General features: G+C 44.8%; 1 protein-coding gene across 6 annotated transcripts in view; it reads left to right on the top strand.

Annotated features, from left to right (window-relative positions):
- chd6 (chromodomain helicase DNA binding protein 6) overlaps window positions 1-23,652 on the top strand; it is a 124,995-nt gene that overhangs the window by 70,045 nt on the left and 31,298 nt on the right. For 5 of the 6 annotated variants that reach the window (XM_029776465.1, XM_029776464.1, XM_029776461.1 and 2 more), the window contains exons 20-32: window positions 1,069-1,179; window positions 12,119-12,321; window positions 12,784-12,983; window positions 13,414-13,573; window positions 13,923-14,012; window positions 14,117-14,220; window positions 16,320-16,449; window positions 16,722-16,800; window positions 16,897-16,948; window positions 17,264-17,573; window positions 18,010-18,218; window positions 19,468-21,471; window positions 21,651-21,802. In XM_029776465.1, coding sequence (XP_029632325.1) covers window positions 1,069-1,179; window positions 12,119-12,321; window positions 12,784-12,983; window positions 13,414-13,573; window positions 13,923-14,012; window positions 14,117-14,220; window positions 16,320-16,449; window positions 16,722-16,800; window positions 16,897-16,948; window positions 17,264-17,573; window positions 18,010-18,218; window positions 19,468-21,471; window positions 21,651-21,802 — 3,804 coding nt within the window. The remainder of the gene's footprint in view (window positions 1-1,068; window positions 1,180-12,118; window positions 12,322-12,783; window positions 12,984-13,413; window positions 13,574-13,922; window positions 14,013-14,116; window positions 14,221-16,319; window positions 16,450-16,721; window positions 16,801-16,896; window positions 16,949-17,263; window positions 17,574-18,009; window positions 18,219-19,467; window positions 21,472-21,650; window positions 21,803-23,652) is intronic. The other variant, XM_029776462.1, reaches the window with a different exon arrangement.

The raw sequence follows: 23,652 nt of genomic DNA, 5'->3' as shown, positions 1-23,652 counted from the left end.
GATATGGACAGTCTGCACTTTAACCTAATAGTCATTGTATCATTTCAAATCCAAAGTGCTGGAGTACAGAGCCAAAACAACATGAAGGGTTTCACTGTCCAAAAACCTCACTCTATTACTTTGCTGGATGGTGGTAGTTTGAGATTAGAGTATTACATTATTGTGCTCAACTACAATGAGGAAATTAAAGTTTGAGTGTCAAGGGCTCCACCTTTGCCAAACCCTACCCCTACATTATATCTTAAACTCTAATCCTTACATGCTGACCAGACCGGACGCGTCACGTGCACGAGCGGTTGCAAAATAAATGTACACATACATGTTATTCAATCATTGCACCCAAACTGCTCGCGAGCGTCTGCGTAGCCAGGTGCTAAAATAGAACTTGGTTCTATTTGTGACTCTCAACTTGCTGCAAATCCTGCCTCTCCCATCTCCTCACTGGTTTTTAGGAGCATATACCCATGTGAGTGATTGAAAGAACTGAGGTCCACACTTAAGTCCAGTCGGTTGTGGTAATGGACATTAAAGTTGGTTGCCAACCACCATATAAAGTTCGAGGAAGAAGAAGCCTGAAGGAGGAGAGAACTACAAAAAAACCTTTACCCTTTTATCTGTGGATTAATTGTAGACCTTGTGCATTTCAGGTAAAATAACAACCCAGTGTTTATATTCCAGGACAAATTAGCTATCAACAGCAAGCTAGCTAGCTAAATTGCCATAAATGTTTAATGCTATTCGACCAGTCCCCAAATTAATATAATTGGTTCAGAGTTTGTTTTGACATTTCAACCGGCATGTCCTGATCGCGTCTGGTGTGGGTGGACAAAATCAACTTGCGCACATGTGCGTGCGGTCTGGTCAGCATGTTAGGCTGTAGTATAGAACTATTGGAAGAATGACGTTAGCCAGTATCCACAAGTTTCAGTTTCCTATCTTTTACCAATGTCAGATTTCGCACCTTATCAGCTTTCTCAGCACATCCCAGTGTATGTTACTTGCATGGATCCAGTCCAGTTGATGCCTGCGTGTGTGTGTGCATGCTTTTGTTTTCCTTGTCATTTCCAGGCCAGCTTTGTGTCTTCTGGAAACAGAACTGATATTTCCCTGGACGATCCCAACTTCTGGCAGAAATGGGCCAAAATAGCAGAGCTGGAGATTGATTCCAAAGCAGAGAAGGTAAGAGGGGAGGGAAGGGAAGGAAAGGGTGGGGAACTAGGGAAGGGCGCTGTGGGACGACTGGTGATCCCAGACTAGGGTGTAGCCACTGCCTGGTGTTGGAGGGGCTACAGAAAAAGCTTGTCGCTGCAGATCAAAAGAGCCACTCAGAATGCGGGTTGGAAAAGAAAGCGGAATAGGCCTCGCAAAACGGTTTAAATATCTGGCACTCCTCAACCTGCCGAACAGATGGGTTGCATTAATGAGATAAAAAAAAAAAACAGCATGCGAAGCAGAGGGAGGAGGAGAGGGTGCAGTTGAATTAATTGTGTGTGTATGGTGTGTATTAGAGCTTGCTATGTGTATATAGTGTTAGTGTGCTGCATATGCATTTTGTGAGTTGTGTGTGTGTGTACTGTATATGGTGTACACTGTACTGTATATTTGTAATGTGAGTTTTTTTGGCCTGTGTATGCGTGTGTTGTCTGTTAGTCGTGTGTGTACACATCTTATGTCTTTTACTTCAAATGTATTTGTTTGAAGACTGTACATGGCATGTGTTTGGGCCATGTGTATTGTGCTGTATACTGTGTGCTAGTACTATGCATGGGTGCCTACGTGGTTGCAAAGGGCATCCGTGTCTTAACAGCGCGATTTGTCAAGGCAAGAAACTCTGAGCGCAGCCCTATCCAGAAATCTGGCAGTGGCTTCTGATTTTAAATTCAATTTTCACAGAAGCACTTGTTGCAATTTCGATGAGGCTCTCTTGTTCAGATATCGGTAAGTGGACTGGAGTCAGGGCGTGAAAGGGTTAACAAATCCAGTTGTTTGTGTCGTCCGTTTCAGGAAAATACCTGCGTAATTGCGCACCCAGCTCACTCAGGTGCTTCGCTATATCACACTTGACATTGTCTGTAAGCTTGAGTTAATTTGCACACAAAAAAAATCATACAATGGTGGAAAGACCTGTGTGTTGTCCTTGTTAATGCAGACAGAAAAGAGCTCAGAATTCTTAATCATAGCCTCAATTTTGTCCCGCACATTGAAAATAGTTGCGGAGAGTCCCTATAATCATAGATTCAGATCATTCAGGAGACAAAAAACATCACCCAGATAGGCCAGTCATGTGAAGAACTCGTCATCATGGAAGCGGTCAGACAAGTGAAAATTATGGTCAGTAAAGAAAACTAAGCTTGTCTCTCAATTCAAAAAAACGTGTCAATACTTTTCCCCTTGATAACCAGAGCACTTCTGTATGTTGTAAAAGCGTTACATGGTCACTACCCATATCATTGCATAATGCAGAAAATACACAAGAGTTCAGGGGCCTTGCTTTAACAAAGTTAACCATTTTCACTGTAGTGTCCAAAACGTATTTTAAGCTGTCAGGCATTCCTTTGGCTGCAAGAGCCTCGGGAGCAACTGCTTGCACGCGTGTTACCACTCCACTATGTCTCCCTGTCATGGCTTTTGCACCATCAGTACAGATACCAACACATCTTGATCACCAAAGTCCATTTGATGTCACAAAGCTGTCCAGTACTTTAAAAATATCCACTCATGTTGTCTTGGTTTGCAGAAGAGGATGTCTTCCTTAATTGACCCCCCATAAACGAAATGGACATATACCAGGAGCTGTGCCAGGCCTGACACGTCTGTTGACTCATCCAGCTGTAACGCATATAATTCACTGGCTTGTATGAGAAGCAGTCATTTTTTCAAAACATGTCCTGCCATTTCACTGATGTGTCGTGAAACAGTGTTGGTTGATGAAGACATTGTCTGTATAATTTTTTGGGCCTTTTCCCCCAGCATTGTCCCAGCCATATCTGTGGCAGCAGGAAGAATTAAGTCCTCCACAATAGCATGAGGCTTGCCTGTCCAAGCCACTCGGTAGCTCACCATATAAGACGCTTCTAGCCCCTTCTTATTAATGGTATCTGTTGCTTTTATACATGTCTTACTACTTGAAAGTTGTCTTTATTCTCGCTCAAAAAACTCCCATGGCCTATTTTTCAAATTGTCATGTTTTGTTTCTAAATGTCTGCGCAAGAGTGAAGGTTTCCCGCGAGAGAGTAACGGTTAATGTGATTGGATGTTAATTATTTGACTAGGCTACCTGTATTTGACACTGTGTTGTTATTTTGCTCAACACTAGATGGTTTAATTTTATTTTTGGTAGTGAAACAAGGCTACTCGGGCGAGGGAAAAAAACCTCACCCAAATGTATAGCCCCATTGGAAAATATAAATGTACTGTTTGAATTTTTATATTTTTTTAAAGTGTGAATCACATTTTTATTTGGCGTACCCCCGACGGTGTACGAACCCCCGACGGTTTGGGAATACCTGATGTAGATTAACAGTGTGTCCATAAATCAATCAAATTCATTTATATAGCCTTTTTTACATCAGCAGTTGTAAGCGCTTATATAGAAACTGAGCCTAAAACCCCAAAGCAATGCAGATGTAGAAGCATAGTGGCTAGGATAAACTCCCTAGAAAGGCAGGAACCTAGGAAGAAACCTAGAGAGGAATCAGGCTTTGAGGGGTGGCAAGTCCTCTTCTGGCTGTGCCGGGTGGAGATTATAAGAATACATGGCCATTAAGGCCAGATCGTTCTTCAAGATGTTCAAACATTCATAGATGACCAGTAGGGTCAAATAATAATCACAGTGGTGACCAATCAGGATCTGAATATGACTGCACGTCACATAATACTTTAACGCATTCATACATTTTTTACGTAGTTAAAAAATTTATGAATTACACTTTGATTACACTATTGCTCGTATTTCATGTCACAACGATTCATCGATACGTATGCTATGATGCTGGTAAAGTTGTCACGCGCACATAAAGTGCTGGTCATTAAAAAAAAGCTAGCTAGCTCATGGATGCAAACAATGTTCTTCTCCCAAAACATAGCAAAACGACAATCTGTTTCAGTAGCTATAGTCATCTAAAATAACCCTAATTCATAAGACAGTTATTATTTGATTAATGGTGGTCGGACCATCTATGTGAAGCGCGCCACAAAAGTGGACTTTGTGGTTAGCTAACAAAATAAAAGTATGGCATAATTCTATTTGTATTCATTTGCATCACTGCCAATGACATACTTTTATTTTGAAGGCAAACTGTGCCCAGTCCTTATTGTGGCTAGCTGCACAACACAACCCGGTCTGGTCGAGCCTTACTAGCCAAATGAAACTAGCTGGCTGCTTATAACGTTAGCTTTGGGCAACAAGGTTAAGTAGCTGGCAACTATTTATTTTCATGAACTGAAGTTCAATTTCAATAGGCGAACAACAAGTGGCAACCTAGCTAATACTTACTCACAAGGATTCCTAAATCATTGCTATGAATAATGAAGCTAAAGCTAGCTACCCCAGAAGTTGCGGTCGAACAAATTATGCTTTTTACCAACGCGGTATTGTAAACACATTGTTCGTGGCCGGTGTTTGCTTGTTTGCAGACTTTTTTGTACAGTTTGACTTTGCTACTGTATCTTTTTTGAAACGCAAAGACCCAAACGGCGTTCCATAGTATGTATGTCGTGAAGCTAATAGCAGTGATGCTATTACTGTGTAACTCCGGTAGGGCAACATCTGAAAAATAGCGCACTTGGTAGTGTGTACCGGTGCTCGACCAGTTGACAAAAGCCAACATCACCCACGGCAGAGAACGGTTGATTGTCAAGGGCAATGAATTCCATTACCTTGGCTTTAATGGATTTCGCCTTTGAGTTGTCTCGCTGAAATGTTCTTACTCTTAAACTCGACATCGGGCCGATACCGATGTTGGCATTTTTAGCAAATATCGTCCGATTCCAATATGTTCACCGATTTTATATTGTGCATCCCTAATATAAATATAGGACAAAATGCACATCACGACAAGAGAGACAACACAACACTACATAAAGAGGGACCTAAGACGACAACATAGCAAGGCAGCAACACATGACAGCACAGCATGGTAGCAACACAACATGATAACTACATGGTAGCATCACAACATGGTAGCAGCACATAACATGGTACAAACATTATTGGGCACAGACAACAGCACAAAGGGCAAGAAGGTAGAGACAACAATACATCACGCAAAGCAGCCACAACTGTCAGTAACAGTGTCCATGATTGAGTCTTTGAATGAAGAGATGGAGATAAAACTGTCCAGTTTGAGTGTTTGTTGCAGCTCGTTCCAGTCGATAGCTGCAGCGAACTGAAAAGATGAGTGACCTATGGATATGTGTGCTTCGGGGACCTTTAACAGAATGTGACTGGCAGAATGGGTGTTGTATGTGGAGGATGAGGGCTGCAGTAAATATCTCAGATAGGGGGGAATGAGGCCTAAGAGGGTTTTGCGACGGGTATACAGAGATGACCAGTTTACAGAGGAGTATAGAGTGCAGTAATGTGTCTTATAAGGAGCATTGGTGGCAAATCTGATGGCCGAATGGTAAAGAACGTCTAGCCGCTCGAGAGCACCCTTACCTGCCGATCTATAAATGATGTCTCCGTAAGCTAGCATGGATAGGATGGTCATCTGAATCAGGGTTCGTTTGGCAGCTGGGGTGAAAGAGGAGCGATAGAGGAAATCAAGTCTAGATTTAATGTTAGCCTGCAGCTTTGATATGTGCTGAAAGAAGGACAGTGTACCGTCTAGCCATACTCCCAAAGTACTTGTATGAGGTGACTACCTCAAACTCTAAACCCTCAGAGGTAGTAATAACACCTGTAGGGAGAGGGAAATTCTTCTTACCAAACCACATGACCTTTGTTTTGGAGGTGTTCAGAACAAGGGTAGAGAAAGCCTGTTGGACACTAAAAAAGCTTTGTTGTAGAGCATTTAACACAACATCCGTGGAGTATAAGACTGTAACATCTGCATATAAATGGATGAGAGAGCTTCCTACTGCCTGCATTATGTTGTTGATGTAAATTAAGAAGAGCGTGGGGCCTAGGATCGAGCCTTGGGGTACCCCTTGGTGACAGGCAGTGGCTGAGATGGCAGACGTTCTGACTTTATACACTGCACTCTTTGAGAGAGGTAGTTAGCAAACCAGGCCAAATACCTCTGAAACACCAATACTCCTTAGCCGGCCCACAAGAATGTAATGGTCTACCGTATCAAAAGCTTTGGCCAAGTCAATAAAAATAGCAGCACAACATTGCTTAGAATCAAGGGCAATGGAGACATCATTGAGGACCTTTAAGGTTGCAGTGACACATCCATAACCTGAGCGGAAATCAGATTGCGTAACAGAGAGAATACTATAGACATCAAGAAAGCCAGTCAGTTGATTATTGAGAAGTTTTTCCAACACTTTTGATTACTAGGTCAAAATAGAAATAAGCCTATAACAGTTAGGATCAGCTTGATCTCCCCCTTTAAATAAAGGAAGAACCGTGGCTGCCTTCCAAGCAATGGGAACCTCCCCAAAAAGGAGAGACAGGTTAAAAAGGTCGGAGATGAGCTTGGCGATGATAGGGGCAGCAACATTAATGAAGAAAGGGTCTGAACCATCTGACCCAGATGTTTTTTGGTGTCAAGTTTCAGGAGCTCCATTAGCACCTCGGACTGCAGGGAGAAACTTTGTAGCGGGTCAGGGGAAAAAGAGGGAGACGCATCGGGGATAGTCACATTAGAAGGTGTGGGAGATGGGTAAACGTTGAACGGACAAGGAGGCATGGCTGAGTCAAATAGGAATCCTGACTTAATGAAATGGTGATTAAAGAGCTCAGCCATGTGCTTCTTGTCAGTAACAAACCACATCATCAACATTAAGAGACATGGGCAGCTGTGAGGAGGAGGGTTTATTCTCCAGGTCTTTAACCATTTTCCAGAACTTCTTGGGGTTAGACCCACAGAGAGAGAACTGCTCCTTAAAGTAATTAACTTTGGCCTTCCGGATAGCCTGAGTGCACTTATTTCTCATTTGCCTGAAGGAGAGCCAGTCAGCCTGAGTATGCGTGTGCCGAGCCTTTTGCCAAATGCAATTCTTGAGGTGGAGTAACTCTGCAAGATCACGGTCGAACCAGGGGCTGAACCTGTTTTTAATTCAAATTGTTCTCATGGGGGCGTGTTTGTTAACAATACCACTGAAAATAACAAAAAAGAATGTCCAAGCGTCTTCGACAGGGGATCAAGCTGATTCTATACCATTTTACAGAGGCCCGTTCATGAAGGAAGGCTTGCTCATGAAAGTTTTTTGCAAGCTTCTATGACAAATCAGGACAGGTCGTTTCACTGAGCAGCCATTACGAACCCAGGCTGTAAAGCGGTGATCACCTAAGGTCATTACAAAAAACACCAGATTGATACTTATCAGGATTATTTGTGAGGATAACATCGAGGAGAGTAGCCTTTTCTGGGTGTTTGGAGTCATACCTTGTGGAATTGGTAATAATCTGAGAAAGGTTTAGGGAGTCCCATTGCTTTAGGACTTGGTCAGGTGGTTTAAGCATGTTCCAGTTTAGGTCACGTAGTAGGACAAATTCAGACTTCGTGTAACACGTAACCCAAACCGGCTGTGCGCGTGCACCATCGTGCATACATTTATTTTGTCCCCCCACACCAAACGCGAACACGAATTTGGGGACAGCTCGAAAAGCTTTAAACCTTTATGGCAATTTAGCTAGCTAGCTTGCTGTTGCTAGCTAATTTGTCCTGGGATATAAACATTGAGTAGTTATTTTACCTGGAATGCACAAGGTCATCTACTCCGACAATTAATCCACACATAAAACGGTCAACCGACTCGTTTCTAGTCATCTCTCCTTCTTCCAGGCTTTTTCTTCTTTGAACTTTCATAGTATTACCACGACGACAGACAACACAGTTTGTCTTTCAATCACCCATGTGGGTATAACCAATGAGGAGCTGGCACGTGGGTATCTGCTTATATAAACCAATGAGGAGATGGGAGAGGCAGGACTTGCAGAGCGATATGCGTCACAAATAGATCTGACTTCTATTTTAGCCCTTGGCAACGCAGACGCTCAAGAGCAGTGTGGGTGCAATAATTGAATAATATAGATTTCAAAATATATTTTGCGACGCGAGCAGTGTAGTCAGGGTGTATGGGGCCAGGAGAGAGCTTAGGACAGGTAGGGTACAGGCCGGTGCTGATGAGGGACGATAGCACCCAGCAACAGTCAACAAGAGCCATTTGAAAGTTTAATACTTAAAACCAGCAAATCAAATTGTTTGGGGACAGACTTGGTGGAGACCAAGCACAACCGAGCACTGAAGGTGATCCTTGGTAAAGATTGCCACTCCCCCACCTTCGGAAGATCTGTCTTGCCGAAAGGTTAACCAGAAAGGTATTCAAAACACTCTTCCCTAACCACGTCTCGGTAATGACCAACACTTCTGGATTGGCGCTGTGAACCCACACTTTCAATTGATCCATTTTAGGTAATAAGCGTCTAGTCTTAATGTGCAGAAACCCCAGGCTTTTACGAGAGCAGAAATCAGTGAAGTAGATATCAGAGCACAAGTCAGAATTTGGGCTAGCAACAGTAGATGGGCCAGGGTGTACATGCACATTTCCAGATATCATCAACAGTAATACAATCAAGGCACGTCACAGGACATGGAGAGCTCTGCAGTGCTTATTTATGACATCTGAATGTGAATTAGATGGCAACAAGATCATATTGTACAGCAATTTCATCAGGTAACATGAATACAAAGCCAGCTAGGTGGTTAGAATAGGATGGGATGCCAAAAGTCTGTGAAACCAATATAGGGTCAGAGTTCCGAGTTTGGGAAATAAACATAGTCTGTCCCACGGTTGGGTTTAGAAAGTTCGTAGTCAACAAAGCATGCAGGAGTCATTAGGCAAATAGCAAAATGCACAAGAAATAAATTAAATATATAACGACTTGGGGATAGCCATTGTAAGTTCAGAGTCACTCACACCAACAGTGTGTGTGTGCTGGAGGTGAGCGAAAGCTCGGAATGAGGTGGGAGTGTGGTGGGGGTACCTATACCAGACAGGGGGAGACAGGCCAGGGCAGACGGTGAACAGATTGGCAAATGGAATCCAAGCAGCAGTGCAGCAGGCAACGGGAATAGGTGTCACACCCACTTGGGAGAAGCTTTTATTTCTGGAGGCAAGGTAGCATGACAGGTGAACAGGTCAGGGTTTCAAAGCCGCAGGTAGAACAGCAGAAACTGGATCACTAAGTGGACTGGGGACCGGGACAGCCAGGAGTCGACAGGCCAGGTAATCCTGAGGCATGGTCCTAGGACTCAGGTCCTCCGGGAGGGGAGAGAGTGAGAATACCTAAGATCAGACAGGACACCCAATAAGACCCAATAAGGAGAATTACACCAGACTGACCCTAGCACAAAGACTATTGCAGCATAGATACTGGAGACTGAGACGGGGGGTGGGGTTCGGGGGACTCTGTGGCCCCGTCCAAAGTTATCCCCGGACATGGCCAACCAGGCAGGATATAACCCCACTCACTTTGCCAAAGCACAGCCCCCACACCTGCAGAGGGAAAGCAACAGACCACTAACTTACTATCCTGAGACAAGGCAGAGTATAGCCCACGAAGATCTCCCCCGCTGCACGAGCCCAAGAGGGGCGCAAAACTAGACAGGAAGATCGCGACAGTGACTAAACCCACTCAGGTCGAGTATAGCAACAAAAGCCTGGCATGGCGTGATGCACCCCTCCTAGGGACGGCAATGGAGAGCGCGAACAAGCCAGTGACTCAGCCCCTGTAATAGGGTCAGAGGCAGAGAATCCCAGTGGAGCAGAGACAGCAAGGGTGGTTCGTCAATCCAGTGCCTTGCCGTTCACCTTCGCACCCCTGTGCCAGACTACACTCAATTATAGTACCTACTGAAAAGATAAGTCTTAAGTAAAAATGTAACCCTTAGCCTACAATGGTCGCGCCCCCGCAGAAATCTAGTTAACAATCCCCATCAAAATCCATTTGTATAGAATAGAGATGTTTTTTTTGCATGAGCTGCGTCTTAATCCACCACATCCGCAGAAATCGCCCATCCGCATCTGCGGTGAAAGGAGGCAGAGCTAGAGGTGTTTGTCAAACCATGCGACATCCCGAAAATTGGTCTTCTCACAAAATTGTATGTAGCATCCGAACGGTTTGGCCTACAAACTATTATGACCACTCTACTGACACGATGGTGCCTCACAAAGCAAGGTCCATACAGAAATGGTTTGTTGAGATCGGTGTGGAAGAATTTGACTGCAAAGGCCTGCACAGAGCCCTGAATTGGAATGCCAACAGCGAACCAGGCTTAATCGCCCAACATCAGTGCCCAACCTCACTAATGCTCTTGTGGCTGAATGGGAGTAAGTCCCCGCAGCAATGTTCCAACATCTAGTGGAAAGCCTTCCCAGAAGAGTGTAGGCTGTCATAGCAGCAAAGGGGGACCAACACCAAATGAATCCTCATGATTTTGGAATGAGACGTTCGACAAGCAGGTGCCCACCTCTTTTGGTCATGTAGTATATGTACGGCAGGATCAAATTGGCAAGATCGGTAGGAGCAAGTCCATGTAATGCTTTGTGGGTTAGCAGTAGAACCTTGAAATCAGCCCTAGCCTTAACAGTAAGCCAGTGTAGATGCTAGCACTGGAGTAATATAATCACATTTTTGGGGTTCTAGTCAAGATTCGAGCAGACGTATTTAGTACTAGCTGAAGTTTATTTAGTGCTTTATCCAAGTTACTGGAGTGTAGAGGATTGCAGTAGTCTAATATTGAAGTGACAAAGGCCTGGATCAGCTTTTCTGTGTTATTTTTGGGAAAAAAGTTTCAGATATTTGCAGTGTTACAAAGATGGGAAAAGGCTGCTCTTGAAATATGTTTTATACAGTTGAAGTCGGAAGTTTACATACACTTAGGTTGGAGTCATTAAAACTCGTTTTTCATCCACTCCACCAATTTATTTGAACAAACTATAGTTTTGGCAAGTCGGTTAGGACATCTACTTTGTGCATAACACAAACAAGCCAGACTACGGTTTGCAACTGCACAAAGATTGTACTTTTTGGAGAAATATCCTCTGGTCTGATGAAACAAAAATAGAACTGTTTGGCCATAATGATCATCGTTATGTTTGGAGGAAAAGGGGGGAGGCTTGCAAGCCAAAGAACACTCCATCATGAGGGAGGAAAATTATGTGGATATATTGAAGCAACATCTCAAGACATCAGTCAGGAAGTTAATGCTTGGTTGCAGATGGGCCTTCCAAATGGACAATGACCTCAAGCATACTTCCAAAGTTGTGGCAAAATGGCTTAAGGACAACAAAGTCAAGGTATTGGAGTGGCCATCACAAAGCCCTGACCTCAATCCTACAGAGAATTTGTGGGCAAAACTGAAAAAGCGTGTGCAAGCAAGGAGGCCTACAAACCTGACTCAGTTACATCAGCTCTGTCAGGAGGAATGGGCCAAAATTCACCCAATTTATTGTGGGAAGGTTACCCAAAATGTTTGACCCAAGTTAAACAATTTAAAGGCAATGCTACCAAATACTAATTGAGTGCATGTACATTTCTGACCCACTGGGAATGTGATGAAAGAAATAAAAGCTGAAATAAATAATTCTCTCTACTATTATACTGACATTTCACATTCTTAAAATAAAGTGGTGATCCTAACTGACCTAAGACAGGGATGTTTTACTAGGATTAAATATCAGGAATTGTGAAAAACTGAGTTTAAATGCATTTGGCTAAGGAGTATGTGAACTTCCGACTTCAACTGTGTGTTACTCAAAGGAGATAAGGGTCCAGAGTAACGCTGAGATCCTCCAGTTTTATTTGAGACGACTGTACAATCATCAAGATTCATTGTCAGATCCGACAGCAGATCTCTTTGTTTCTTGGGGCCTACAACTAGCATCTCTATAGCAAGCCTGCAGTAAAGCCTACACCTGAACCTCTGTCCCCCGTCTGTGACAGGAGAGCCTGGTGATTGACACGCCTCGTGTGAGGAAGCAGACACGCCACTACAACTCGTTCGAGGATGACGAGCTGATGGAGTTCTCAGAGCTGGACAGCGACTCAGAGGAGAGGCCCTGTCGCACCCGCCGCCTCAGCGAGAGGAACAGACACTACCTCCGCGCAGAGTGCTTCCGTGTCGAGAAGAACCTGCTCATATTCGGGTCAGTTTCACCGCCTCTTACATTTCTCAGTTATACTTTCAATAGCCTTTCTATTGTGCCATGCTGTAAAAATGATTGTGCCTTATGTAAGTGCTCTCTGTACCTCAAATTGTACCTTAGTAAGCACTCTTACTAATTACTGCAGAGTTACATTGCACCAGTGTTTCCCAAACATCTCAAGTAACCCCCAATAAGTAACATTTATTTTATGTATTCCGGTGCTAGCGCACCTGATTCAATTGGTCAACTAATGAAGGGCTAGGTGATTAATTGACCAATTAGATGTGGAATACATCAAATATGTAGCACTGGCTGAGGGTACTTGAGGAGAAGTTTTGGAATCACTGCAGTAGGCTACATTACAGTACAGTATTTAGGTATTGTATCCAACTGACTCTGACACTAGTGTAGTGTATCTGTCCTCATGCCACCCGCTCCACCTCTCTGCGTGTGCTCACACAGCTGGGGTCGCTGGAAGGACATCCTGACCCACGGGCGCTTCAAGTGGCAACTGGCCGAATGTGACATTGAGGTGCTGTGCCGGTCGCTGCTGGTCTACTGCGTGCGCCACTACAAGGGCGACGACAAGATCAAGAGCTTTATCTGGGACCTCATCACACCCGCCAAGGATGGCCATAAACAGGACTTGCAGAACCACTCTGGTGAGAAACTCACTAACATCCCCTGATACAAGCTGCCATTCACTCATTCAAATTTGGAGTGGGAGAAAGAGGACAGGCAATATGGCTAGTTATGTTGACAACACTCAAATGAATAATCAAGCTCTGAAAAGCAACTCGTAGTGCCAAAGTTTGGCGTAATGGTCTAGAAAGCTGACTCCAGACCATGCATGGCCCCCTGCGATGGGGGTTTGAATCCACACTCAGTATCTTGTACTACATCTTGTATTTTCTCCGTCTTCCCTTAGCATAAAAAAAAGCTATCCTCACCCTTGTCCGATGGTTTCCTATGGTCTCCAAATGACTGTAGCCATAGCTCCAACTCTGATCCCAAAGTCTGTGCTTTAATTTTGACTGGTGTGCAGTAAGGTGATTACTTGGTATCGTTCAAATCCAACCTTTCCACAAGCAGGTCTGTCGGCCCCAGTGCCCAGAGGACGCAAGGGTAAGAAATTAAAGAACCAGCTGAGTGTGCCCGAGATGAAGCATGCAGACTGGCTGGTCAACTGCAACCCAGAGGTGGTGCTGCATGACGACAGCTACAAGAAACACCTCAAACAGCACTGCAACAAGTGAGTGCCCCATTCCTCACTTTCAGCTGTTGGTGAACAGTCATGTTCTCCTCTATGAGGAATGGGATTCCTAAGGTAGCTAAAGCTTACAAAACCTACATAGTCTAGTTTTGTTTGAAATTATGATTTTAGGTGTTGAAGCCTAGGGAGTAACGGCTAGATTTACTAAGCTTTTGCAGCTTTTCTTTACAAATGAAGACAGTTTCATGTTTTAGTTTTGTTTGTTTTATGTCTTCCTAAAAACAGGGGAAAACGCTTAGCAACTCCACTGGCCCTAAGTGGTTTGGTGTTTATCAAAAAAGAGGCTGATGACTGGTCTATGTTGTGTTATGTGCCTTGTTGTGCCAAGGGTACTTCTGAGGGTGAGGATGCTGTACTACCTGAAGGCGGAGGTCCTGGGAGAGGCTGCTGCCCAGTTCCTGGAGGGTATTCCTGCCAGGTACAAAGTGCACCACGAGGGCACCCATTAATCATACCAACTACTTATCTAGGTCCAGGAAACCAGACTAAAGTTAATGGCTGATTTGTGTGTGATCTGTGCAGTAAACTGGAGGTGGCACTGCCTGATATCGACTACATCGAGATCCCAGCAGGCTGGTGGGATGCAGAGGCAGATAAGTCTCTCCTCATAGGGGTACACAAACACGGTAATCCTCTAGTCTAGGGTCTCCTGTTTGTCAGACCCTCATGGCTCTTACTATACAATCCAATTGTATGTACATTGAACAAAAATATAAATGCAACATGTAACAATTTCAAAGATTTTACTGAGTTTCAGTTCATAAAGAAATAAGTCAATTGAAATAAATTCATTAGGCCCTAATCTATGGATTTCACGACTGTGAATAAAGATATGCATCTGTTGGTCACAGATACCTTAAAAAAAAAAGTAGGGGCTTGAATCAGAAAACCAGTCAGTATCTGGTGTGACCACCATTTGCCTCATGCAGCGCGACATATCTCCTTCACATAGAGTTGATCAGGCTGTTGATTGTGGCCTGTGGAATGTTGTCCAACTCTTCTTCAATGGCTGTGCGAAGTTGTTGGATATTGCCGGGAACTGGAACACGCTGTCGTACACGTCGATCCAGACAGCATCCAAAACATTCTCAGTGGGTGACATGTCTGGTGGTTATGCAGGCCATGGAAAAACTGGGACATTTTCAGCTTCCAGGAATTGTGTACAGAACCTTGCAACGTGGGGCTGTGCATTATCATGCTGACACGAGGTGATGGTGGCGGATGAATGGCATGATAATGGGCCTCAGGATCTCATCAGGTATTGCTAAATTCAAATTGCAATCAATAAAATGCAATTGTAGCTTTTGCCTGCCCATACCTGCCCATACCATAACCCCACTTGCCACCATGGGGCACTCTGTTCACAACGTTGACATCAGAAAACCGCACCGGGATTCATTCGTGAAGAGCATACTTCTCCAGCTTGCCAGTGGCCAGTGAGCATTTGCCCACCGAAGTCAGTTACAACGCTGAACTGCAGTCAGGTCAAGACCCTGGTGAGGACGACGAGTACAGATGAGCTTCCCTGATACGGTTTTGACAGTGTGTAGAAATTCTTCAGTTGTGCAAACCCACAGTTTCATCAGCTGTCCGGGTGGCTGGTCTCAGACGATCCCGCTAGTGAAGAAGCCGGATGTGGAGGTCCTGGGCTGGCGTGGTCACACGTGGTCTGTGGTTGTGATGCCGGTTGGACTTACTGCCAAATTCTCTAAAACGACGTTGTGGTAGAATTTAACATTTCATTCTCTGGCAACAGCTCTGATGGACATTCCTGCAGTCAGCATGCCAATTGCACGCTCCCTCAAAACGTAAGACATCTGTGGCATTGTGCTGTGTGACAAAACTGCACATTTTAGAGTGGCCTTTTATTGGTACACCTATGTAATGATTATGCTGTTTAATGAGCTTCTTGATATGTCATACCTGTCAGGTGGATGGATTATCTTGGCAAGGACAAATGCTCACTAACATGGAGGTAAATGAATTTCTGCACAAGCTTAAGCTTTTTGTGCGTATGGAACATTCATGGGATCTTTTATTTCAGCTCATGAAACATGGGACCAACACTTTACATGTTGCGTATATATTTTGGGTCGGTGTATTTTATGTTCCAGTATATTGAAGTCATAGTTTAGCCATTTCAGAAGATCATACATCAACCTTGGTACTAGAGAATTTCAGGGTGTGCAATGTTTTTTATTCGAAGACAGCACTAAAACATCCTATTTAACTAATCAAGGTCCTGATGATCAGTGGATTAGAGTCCGCTTTTAAAGACATGCTCCGGAACTTTGGTGACTATGAAGTATTTTTTTAAAACGTCCCACTTTGGGCTGTGTCAATGTGTAATTCGTACATGCATAATCTATGGGCAGAATTACTTTCTTACCTCAATTAGCCATGAAATCCCTAGTTTGACAGTGACTGTTTTTCTGGAAGCTGTGCTTTTCCCTACATTTTCCCAAATTGGGCCAGCCCCCTAGCAATTGGAGTTCTAGCAAATGCTCTTCAGCCCCTCGCCATTTGAGTGACAGCTAGCAAAATGCACACACAGCAGAGCGAGAGTAATGATGTGGTGCACATGTGACGTAGCCTACCACATATCACAGTTACTAGTCATTGATAAATTGATTATATATTTTACATTAATAGTAGATTTAAGTCTAAAGCCACTGCCGTCATCACCATCGGCGCTCAGTAACCCTGGCACCTGGTGTCTCCTCAGGATACGAGCGGTACAACGCCATGCGGGCCGACCCAGAGCTGTGCTTCTTGGAGCGGGTGGGCATGCCTGATGTCACAGCGCTCTCAGCCGAGCAGAGTGGAGGAGAGGTGATGGCTGACCTCACTGACAGGCAAGAACCACCTCCGCCTTACCGTAGGGCACAAGTCTTATTTGTAGGATGGCATACAGTAATATGAACATCCGCAGTACCGAATCTCAGGTGCTGTGTACGAATGTGAATGTCAACCAATGTCTGCATGCCTCAAAATGTAATGTATCAGTAATACCTCAAATCTAGTTCCCCTAAATACATCAATACATTCTGGGTGGTCAAGCTGACTCTGGTGATGGAGTAAGTGATATCATTTTGTGGTCTTTATCTTAATTGTTGGTTCTTTTTAGTAATTTCAAAAGTGATGACGTGAAAGACGATCTTGAAAGCAAGCAAGAGGAAGGAGGAGTGGAAAGGGTTGATAATAAGGTATGGACTCTCGAGTGACTCAGCTAAATGAAAATTAAGGATTCAGTATCTGAAAAAGTTGAGTTGTGAAGTTATCATTTATTTTTGCTCCAAAAGGATGAAACCAGCTCCAGCAATGATGCAATGGACAAGCATGACATTGTTCAAGGTAAGTGTTCAGCTACCTTTGAACTTGTCTTTTTGAATAAAACGTCTTACAAACTGGAACTTACCAACTCCAAGTTCCACCTCAATCATTTTCTGCAGGTGTCACGTGGGTTAATCTACAAATAGATTGCCTTCAGGGGAAGTGTAATTTTGTCAAAACGTAGTTTTATTTCACCTAACATTCAGTCATAAAAAGCAAATGTTTAACTTCATAAAAAAACTAGTTTTCCCATCTCAAAAATGGCTATAAAAGTTACTATAAAATGCATGTAAATATATGTAAACAAAGCATTGATCTGATTCTGTTACTTTCCAGACACAGGACACAGGGTCCAGGAGGGCTTTGGCCAGGAAGAGTTGGGCCAGGAGGGCATGGAGCTGAAGGGTCGCCCTCTGTGGCCCGCTGGCCCTAATCTTACTGCCAGGCTGCGTCGCCTCATCACAGCTTACCAGCGCTTCATGCGGCGCGAGCCCCTGCGTCATGACTTCTTGCTGCCAGGGACAAGCCCGGGGCCGATGTCCTGGCAACTGGGGGAGGAGCTTAGGCACTGCACGGCAACCGCTGCCAAACCTGACCCTCTCTTCCTGGAGTGGCAGAGAAGGTGGGTGATGATGTCAGAGCAAAGGTGGGTGATGTCATTGATCCCATACATTATGTGCTGCCTTGGTCCCGTTCCCTTTCGGTTCTTTGCCCCTTACCCCCCTCTATGTTCACTGATCTGTAAGGCCTGGGTATATTTTAGCAATACGATGATGTCTCCAGCTAGCATTCCTATAAACTAACTTTCACAAAGCATATCCTTCAAGATCTGTCAAAGCCTGCTAGGCAAGGGGATGAAATTGGACTGGTTCCTTGTTTGTGGCCCTAAAATATTGTGCGTGTCAAAGACATAATATAAAAATGAAGTCGGAAATGGATTAAGAAATGTGACTTCAATGTGTTTCTCTGAAACCAGACTGCTTTTGGCTGAGATACCCACAGCTGATGCCTTGGGCAGTCACATGGTCAGTGCATGTCCCCTTTATAAAAGGCTTATGGTAGGCCTGTGTTTTTATGAGCAGGTGGACACGGCGTGAGCAAGCAGATTTCTACCGCACCGTGTCGTCGTTCGGCGTAGTGTACGACCCGGAGAAGAAAACCTTTGACTGGAGTCAGTTCCGCTCCTTCGCTCGGCTGGAGAGGAAAACGGACGAGAGCCTGGAGAGATACTTCAGCAGTTTTGTGTCCATGTGTCGCACCGCCTGCAGATTACCCCCCAGGAAGGACGAAGGTAACTACTCCACAGGAGGCAGAGCAAGAGAGCTTGCCCTTAAAGGTGCAATAAGTAAGAATTTAATCCACATGTACCCACATTTCTATAATATGTAAATAGTTTATGATTAGTGAATGCTTGGGTTGCAAAATACCAGTAGCTTCCCCAAAATCCCCAGGTTTTCCAAAAATCAAGGAATATGCAGGAAATCAGTAATCATCCAACCAGAATGTTTAATAAACCCTAGGGAAATCCATAATGTAGTTATTTTGTTAGATAAATCTTTCTATTCGTTGAAATCTTATTTTTTTTTAAAGGCATTTTACCTGTTGAGCTAATTGTTTGGTCAGAATCTAGCATGGAAACATGGGAATTTGTCTCTATGCTGACGTTGCATCCCTTCTGAGGCACATGTTGCTAGACAACCACCCTGCACTTGCCCAGGCAGAGCTGCGCCAACCGTGGCAAAAGCCAATATGATACTGTCTAGAATACTTTTGTGCTATGAAACAAAATAAATAATCCACTTGGAACCACAAAACATATTTCCTACATTCAAAATAGTGTAGTTAGACAAAGCAAGGAAATAATTACATGATGATGTTTTATTGGTATTTGCAGCTGTTGTTGCTTAGTAATGCATCCTGCAAGCTTCTACAACATCTTACTCAACCTTTAACCTCTACAGTCTTGATACAACATTTCAACAGATATGCAATGGTTCATTGGATCAGTCTAAAACTTTGCACATACACTGCTGCCATCTAGTGGCCAAAAATTGCACCTGGGCTGGAATAATACATTACGGCATTTCTCTTGCATTTCAAAGATGATGGTACAAAAAAAACGCATGTTTTGTATTATCTTTGACCAGATCTAATGTGTTATGTGCTCCTACATTTAATTTCACATTTCCACAAACTTCAAAGTGTTTCCTTTCAAATGGTATCAAGAATATGCATATCCTTGCTTCAGGTCCTGAGCTACAGGCAGTTAGATTTGGGCATGTCATTTTATGCGAACATTTTTAAAAAGGGTTGGATCCTTAAATTAACAAATGTCTCTGCCAAAGGAAGTTGTGTTAAAAGGATGCTTCACTTTATAGATTTGTTTGCATATTTTAGCGGTGCTTTCGAAAGCATGGGGAAGATAGGTGGAGGTTAGTAGATTTATGACAGTATTATTTGTACAATAGTAGTGACATTGCAATGGTGTGATTTGAATGATACAATTATATGAAAGTAAGCCCTCTCCATCTGTCTGTCAGGGCCTCTGGACCACAATCTTTTTGTAGAGCCCATCACGGAGGAGCGAGCAGCACGCACTCTCTACCGCATCGAACTGCTGCGCAAGGTCAGAGAGCAGGTGCTGCGCCACCTGCTGCTGGGCCCACGGCTGCAACTGTGTCGGCCCAGCCTTTACCTGCCCGTGTGGTGGGAGTGTGGCAAACACGACCGCGACCTCCTGATTGGGGCAGCCCGCCACGGCCTTAGCCGCACCGACTACTACATCCTCAACGACCCGCAACTCTCCTTCCTGGAGGCCCACCGCAACTACGTCCAGAAGGAGAATCACAAGGGCTACCATCCTGGGGTGCACCACGCAGGCATGACCCCCTCACCCCACCACCACCCCTGCTGTCTGTATGAGACGGGCCTCGGCCAATGCCACTCTCCCCAGCCGCCGGAGTACCACCACCCAGCCACCCCCTCTTCCTCCTCGTCGATCCATGCCCATTCTCACCCGCACATCCACGTCCATGGTCACCCGCCAGAGATAGTGGGCACGGATCCCGAAGGCAGCCTAGGTATGGTGTCTGGGCCCAGGGAGGGCTTCCTGGACTGCCCCCCTCTGGATGAGTCCTTGGAGTTGGCCTCACTGCAGCAAGAGGGCCTGGCCTCAGATTCCCTCCATTGCAAGTCTGCCAAGGAGGCCTTCAACGGGTTCCCCTTCAACTCAGCGCAGGGTGGCCAGAGCATGCTCAACTCGTATGGTGTGCAGGGGGAGCTGAATGGCGAGCAGTCGGCCGAAATGGACCCTATCATCTCGGGCAAGCTGCGCAGCGACGTGTTGGTGGGGGAGCAGGGCTCCTCTGAGGAGACGGGCCTCATGGCGCCCTCGCTGGAGCTGGACCAGGAGCTGCAGGCGCCCTGGGAGAGCACGGACCACGCCGGCGCCGCAGACATTTTCAACGACGCTGACCCTATCTTGGGGGCGCCCGCCCTTGAGACGGAGTTCCTGGACCCCGAAGAGCAGCCGGGAGATGGGGGAAGGGAGGACAGAGCAGGGGGAGTGCTTGATGACTGCCTGGGTATCCCCCCCTCCCGGAGCGGCCCAGGGGAGCCGCTACCCTCCAGTTTTATGCTGTTCAAGGACATCGGCGTGAGCGAGGAGGAGCCTGCTGAGGAGCACACCAACCTCTCCGCAAGCTGCCCTTCACCCTACGTCCCCCCTCCGCCCCTGTCGCTGTCCCATATGACCTTGTACCCCCACCACCAGGGTGATGCCGAGGAGCCAGAGGAGAAGCTGAGCAACTCGGACGCCGTCACCCACATGCCCAGCTCCAAGGAGAGAGAGGCAGAGGATGATGTGGCCTTTGAGTTTGACAAAGAGATGTCTGTGGACAGTCTGTATCTGGTGGGGCCGGAGCAGGGCCTGGAAGCCTCAGGTATATCATGCGAGGACTCTCACCAAGAGGAGCCCTTCGAGGGTGCCTGCGATGGGACGGGAATGGGATCTCCAGTAGAGTCATTTGAGGCTGCTCTAGAGGGGCCAAGGGAAGACACTTTAGAAAGGGACATGGCCTTGGGGCCAGGGGAGGAGGGGCTTCTAGAGGGGCAGTTTGAAGAACCTTTGGAGATGTCACCCATGGATCCCCAGGAGGAGGAACCAGTGGAGGGGCCTCTGGAAGACTCTTGTAAAGACCCAGCACCAGAAGAACCATTCACAGGGCCATTGGAGGAGCATTATGACGTAGAACCAGAAGAGGCCTCAGAGGGGCCTGCCGAAGCAGAGAGCACTTTCAGTGAACACACACTACCCACTGTTGACGCAACAGAGTCTCTACCCCCGTCCCCCTCAGTCCCCACGTCCCAGCCTGAGCCACAGATCAAATTGGAGTTCCCTCTGGACCCAGAGAGCTCTGAGAGCAAGTCGGACATCCTGGAGCCTGACAGCACTGTCCTCACGCCCAAACTAGAGCAGGCAAAGGGGCTGCTGGAAGTGAAGGACGAGATCGAGGAGAGGCCCCAAAAAAGGGGAAAAACTCCAGGTAATCTACAGCTAGACAGTTGTAAAGATTCAAATATGGTAATTAAATATGGTAAAAATTGCTGTGGCTTTAGTTTTTTAGCAGTCTTTAAACATGTAGCATTGAAAATGACCTTTCCACGCACCTTCTCCTGATGCCCTGTAGTTGAGATCTTGTTTTATGTACTAACCACTCAACAGCCTCCGTGGTGGACAGCTATGTAGAGGTGGCACGGTTTGCAGCCCCCATGTCCATGTGTGAGATGCCTGACAGTCTGCAGGACACGAGGGAGCCTACCATCGCCCAACTGCTGCAGGAGAAAGCCCTCTACTCCTTCTCTGAGTGGCCAAAGGTATTTAACATTGAGAATGGCAGAGTGGTGAACTTACTAAATGACTGAGAGTTTGACTGTGTGATATTAGGTTGCTTCTTGTGTAAATATTTTCCGTCTGGATTTTAATGATTTGTTTGGAGGGAGTTGACCCGCAAACGACTTCGAAAGCAGTTTGTTTCATGTTTGCCAAGACAATTGGTTGTCACTATCGGGTTAGCGTTAGCTGTAAAGCAAGAAGTAAAAAAAATATATATATATTCATTTTCTAACTAATCCTAAGCTTAACCATAGCCTTAACCTCATGCTAAACCCTAACCAAAAAGCAGATTTTCTTAATCATACATTTTCACGATATGTCGCCAATTTTGACAGCTAGGCCATCAAATCAATCAAATTGTATTTGTCACATGCTTTGTAAACAACAGGTTTAAACTAACAGTGAAATGCTTACTTACGGGTTCTTTTCCAACAATGCAAAGATATTTTTTTATTTAAAAAAAATTCAAATCGTGACACAAGGAATAAATACACAGTGAATAACAATAGTGGTGAGTGGCACAGCGGTCTAAGACACTGCATCTCAGTACTACATACCCTGGTTCGATTCCAGGCTGTATCACAACTGGCCATGATTGGGAGTCCCATAGGGCGGCGCACAATTGGCCCAGCGTCGTCCAGGTTAGGGTTTGGCCGCCATTGTAAATAAGAATTTGTTCTTAACTGACTTGCCTAGTTAAATAAAGGTTAAAAAATAATAATAACAAAAATAACATGGCTATATACAGGGAGTACCAGGTTGATGTTCAGGGGTACGAGTTAATTGAGGTAGCTAAGTACCAGGGTTTCCGTGGCCAAAAAATGTATAAATGAAAAGCCAATAAAATAAAACTGTTGCAGGCCCCGGAAAAAAATCCCATTGCAAAATAATGCTTTTTATTAATTGATGGAAAAGCTAGTCGATTTTGTAGAATTAAATTGGTCTGTGTGTATTTTCATTAGTCATCTTATTTATCAGTAGTTGTATCTTATTTATCCAACACAGCTATCACACGCGCACAGCGTACAGGTCCTATTTTGAGCGGGATTTCTCCTGCAGCTCCTCAGCTGGTTGTCCCACGAGTAAAATGTGTGCTTTTTTAAGCCCATTCATTTGCTCAAACAGTTCTAAATGCAATTGCGTGTTAAACAGTTTTGGTGCACAATTAAAAAGAGCTGCTACTTTTATTTCTCAACTGGTAATTGAAGCACGTATCCCATTTACCATTCAAGTGCAGGCAATAGGCTATCAGCACGTCACCCACCACTTTACAATGTGAGCTGGAGGCAGTATGCATTTTGAAAAAAATACTTATTTGTTTGAAACCTGATGGCAAAATCCGACCATGAAAACGTGGAGGCAATTCTTTTAAAGGCTTCATAGGCGGCACGTGAGTTTCAATTTTGGGGAAGCTTACAATTTATCCTACCATTTTCTACCGTTTTGCGTGCCAGTTATGATTGTCATATGCACATTTTCGTTGAACAGTTTCATTTCCATAATAATGTTTTTGTTTCTCAAAATCGTTATCCCGTGGTTAATAATGAATATCTGAATTAAAATGATATAAAAGTTAAAAGTCAACTAATGCGACATCACCAGCCTCTGCCAAATGGATACATTGATACACCGTGATCCATTGGCGGCTAAATAAATTAGCGCATTGAACTCATAGCTTTTAGGCCAATGTAGCAGTAGGCCTATAACTTCCATTGATCTTTCATACCGAAGATTGGTGATTATCGAGGGGGAGAATGTTGGAAAGATGTTTCAAATACCTTACTGTGAGGAACTAGAGTTTTAACAGTGCCTTCAGAAAGTATTCATACTC

This window comes from Salmo trutta, chromosome 14, assembly GCF_901001165.1.
Source record: "Salmo trutta chromosome 14, fSalTru1.1, whole genome shotgun sequence".
Lineage (NCBI taxonomy): Eukaryota > Metazoa > Chordata > Actinopteri > Salmoniformes > Salmonidae > Salmo > Salmo trutta.
This window is presented reverse-complemented; position numbering and strand designations above follow the sequence as displayed.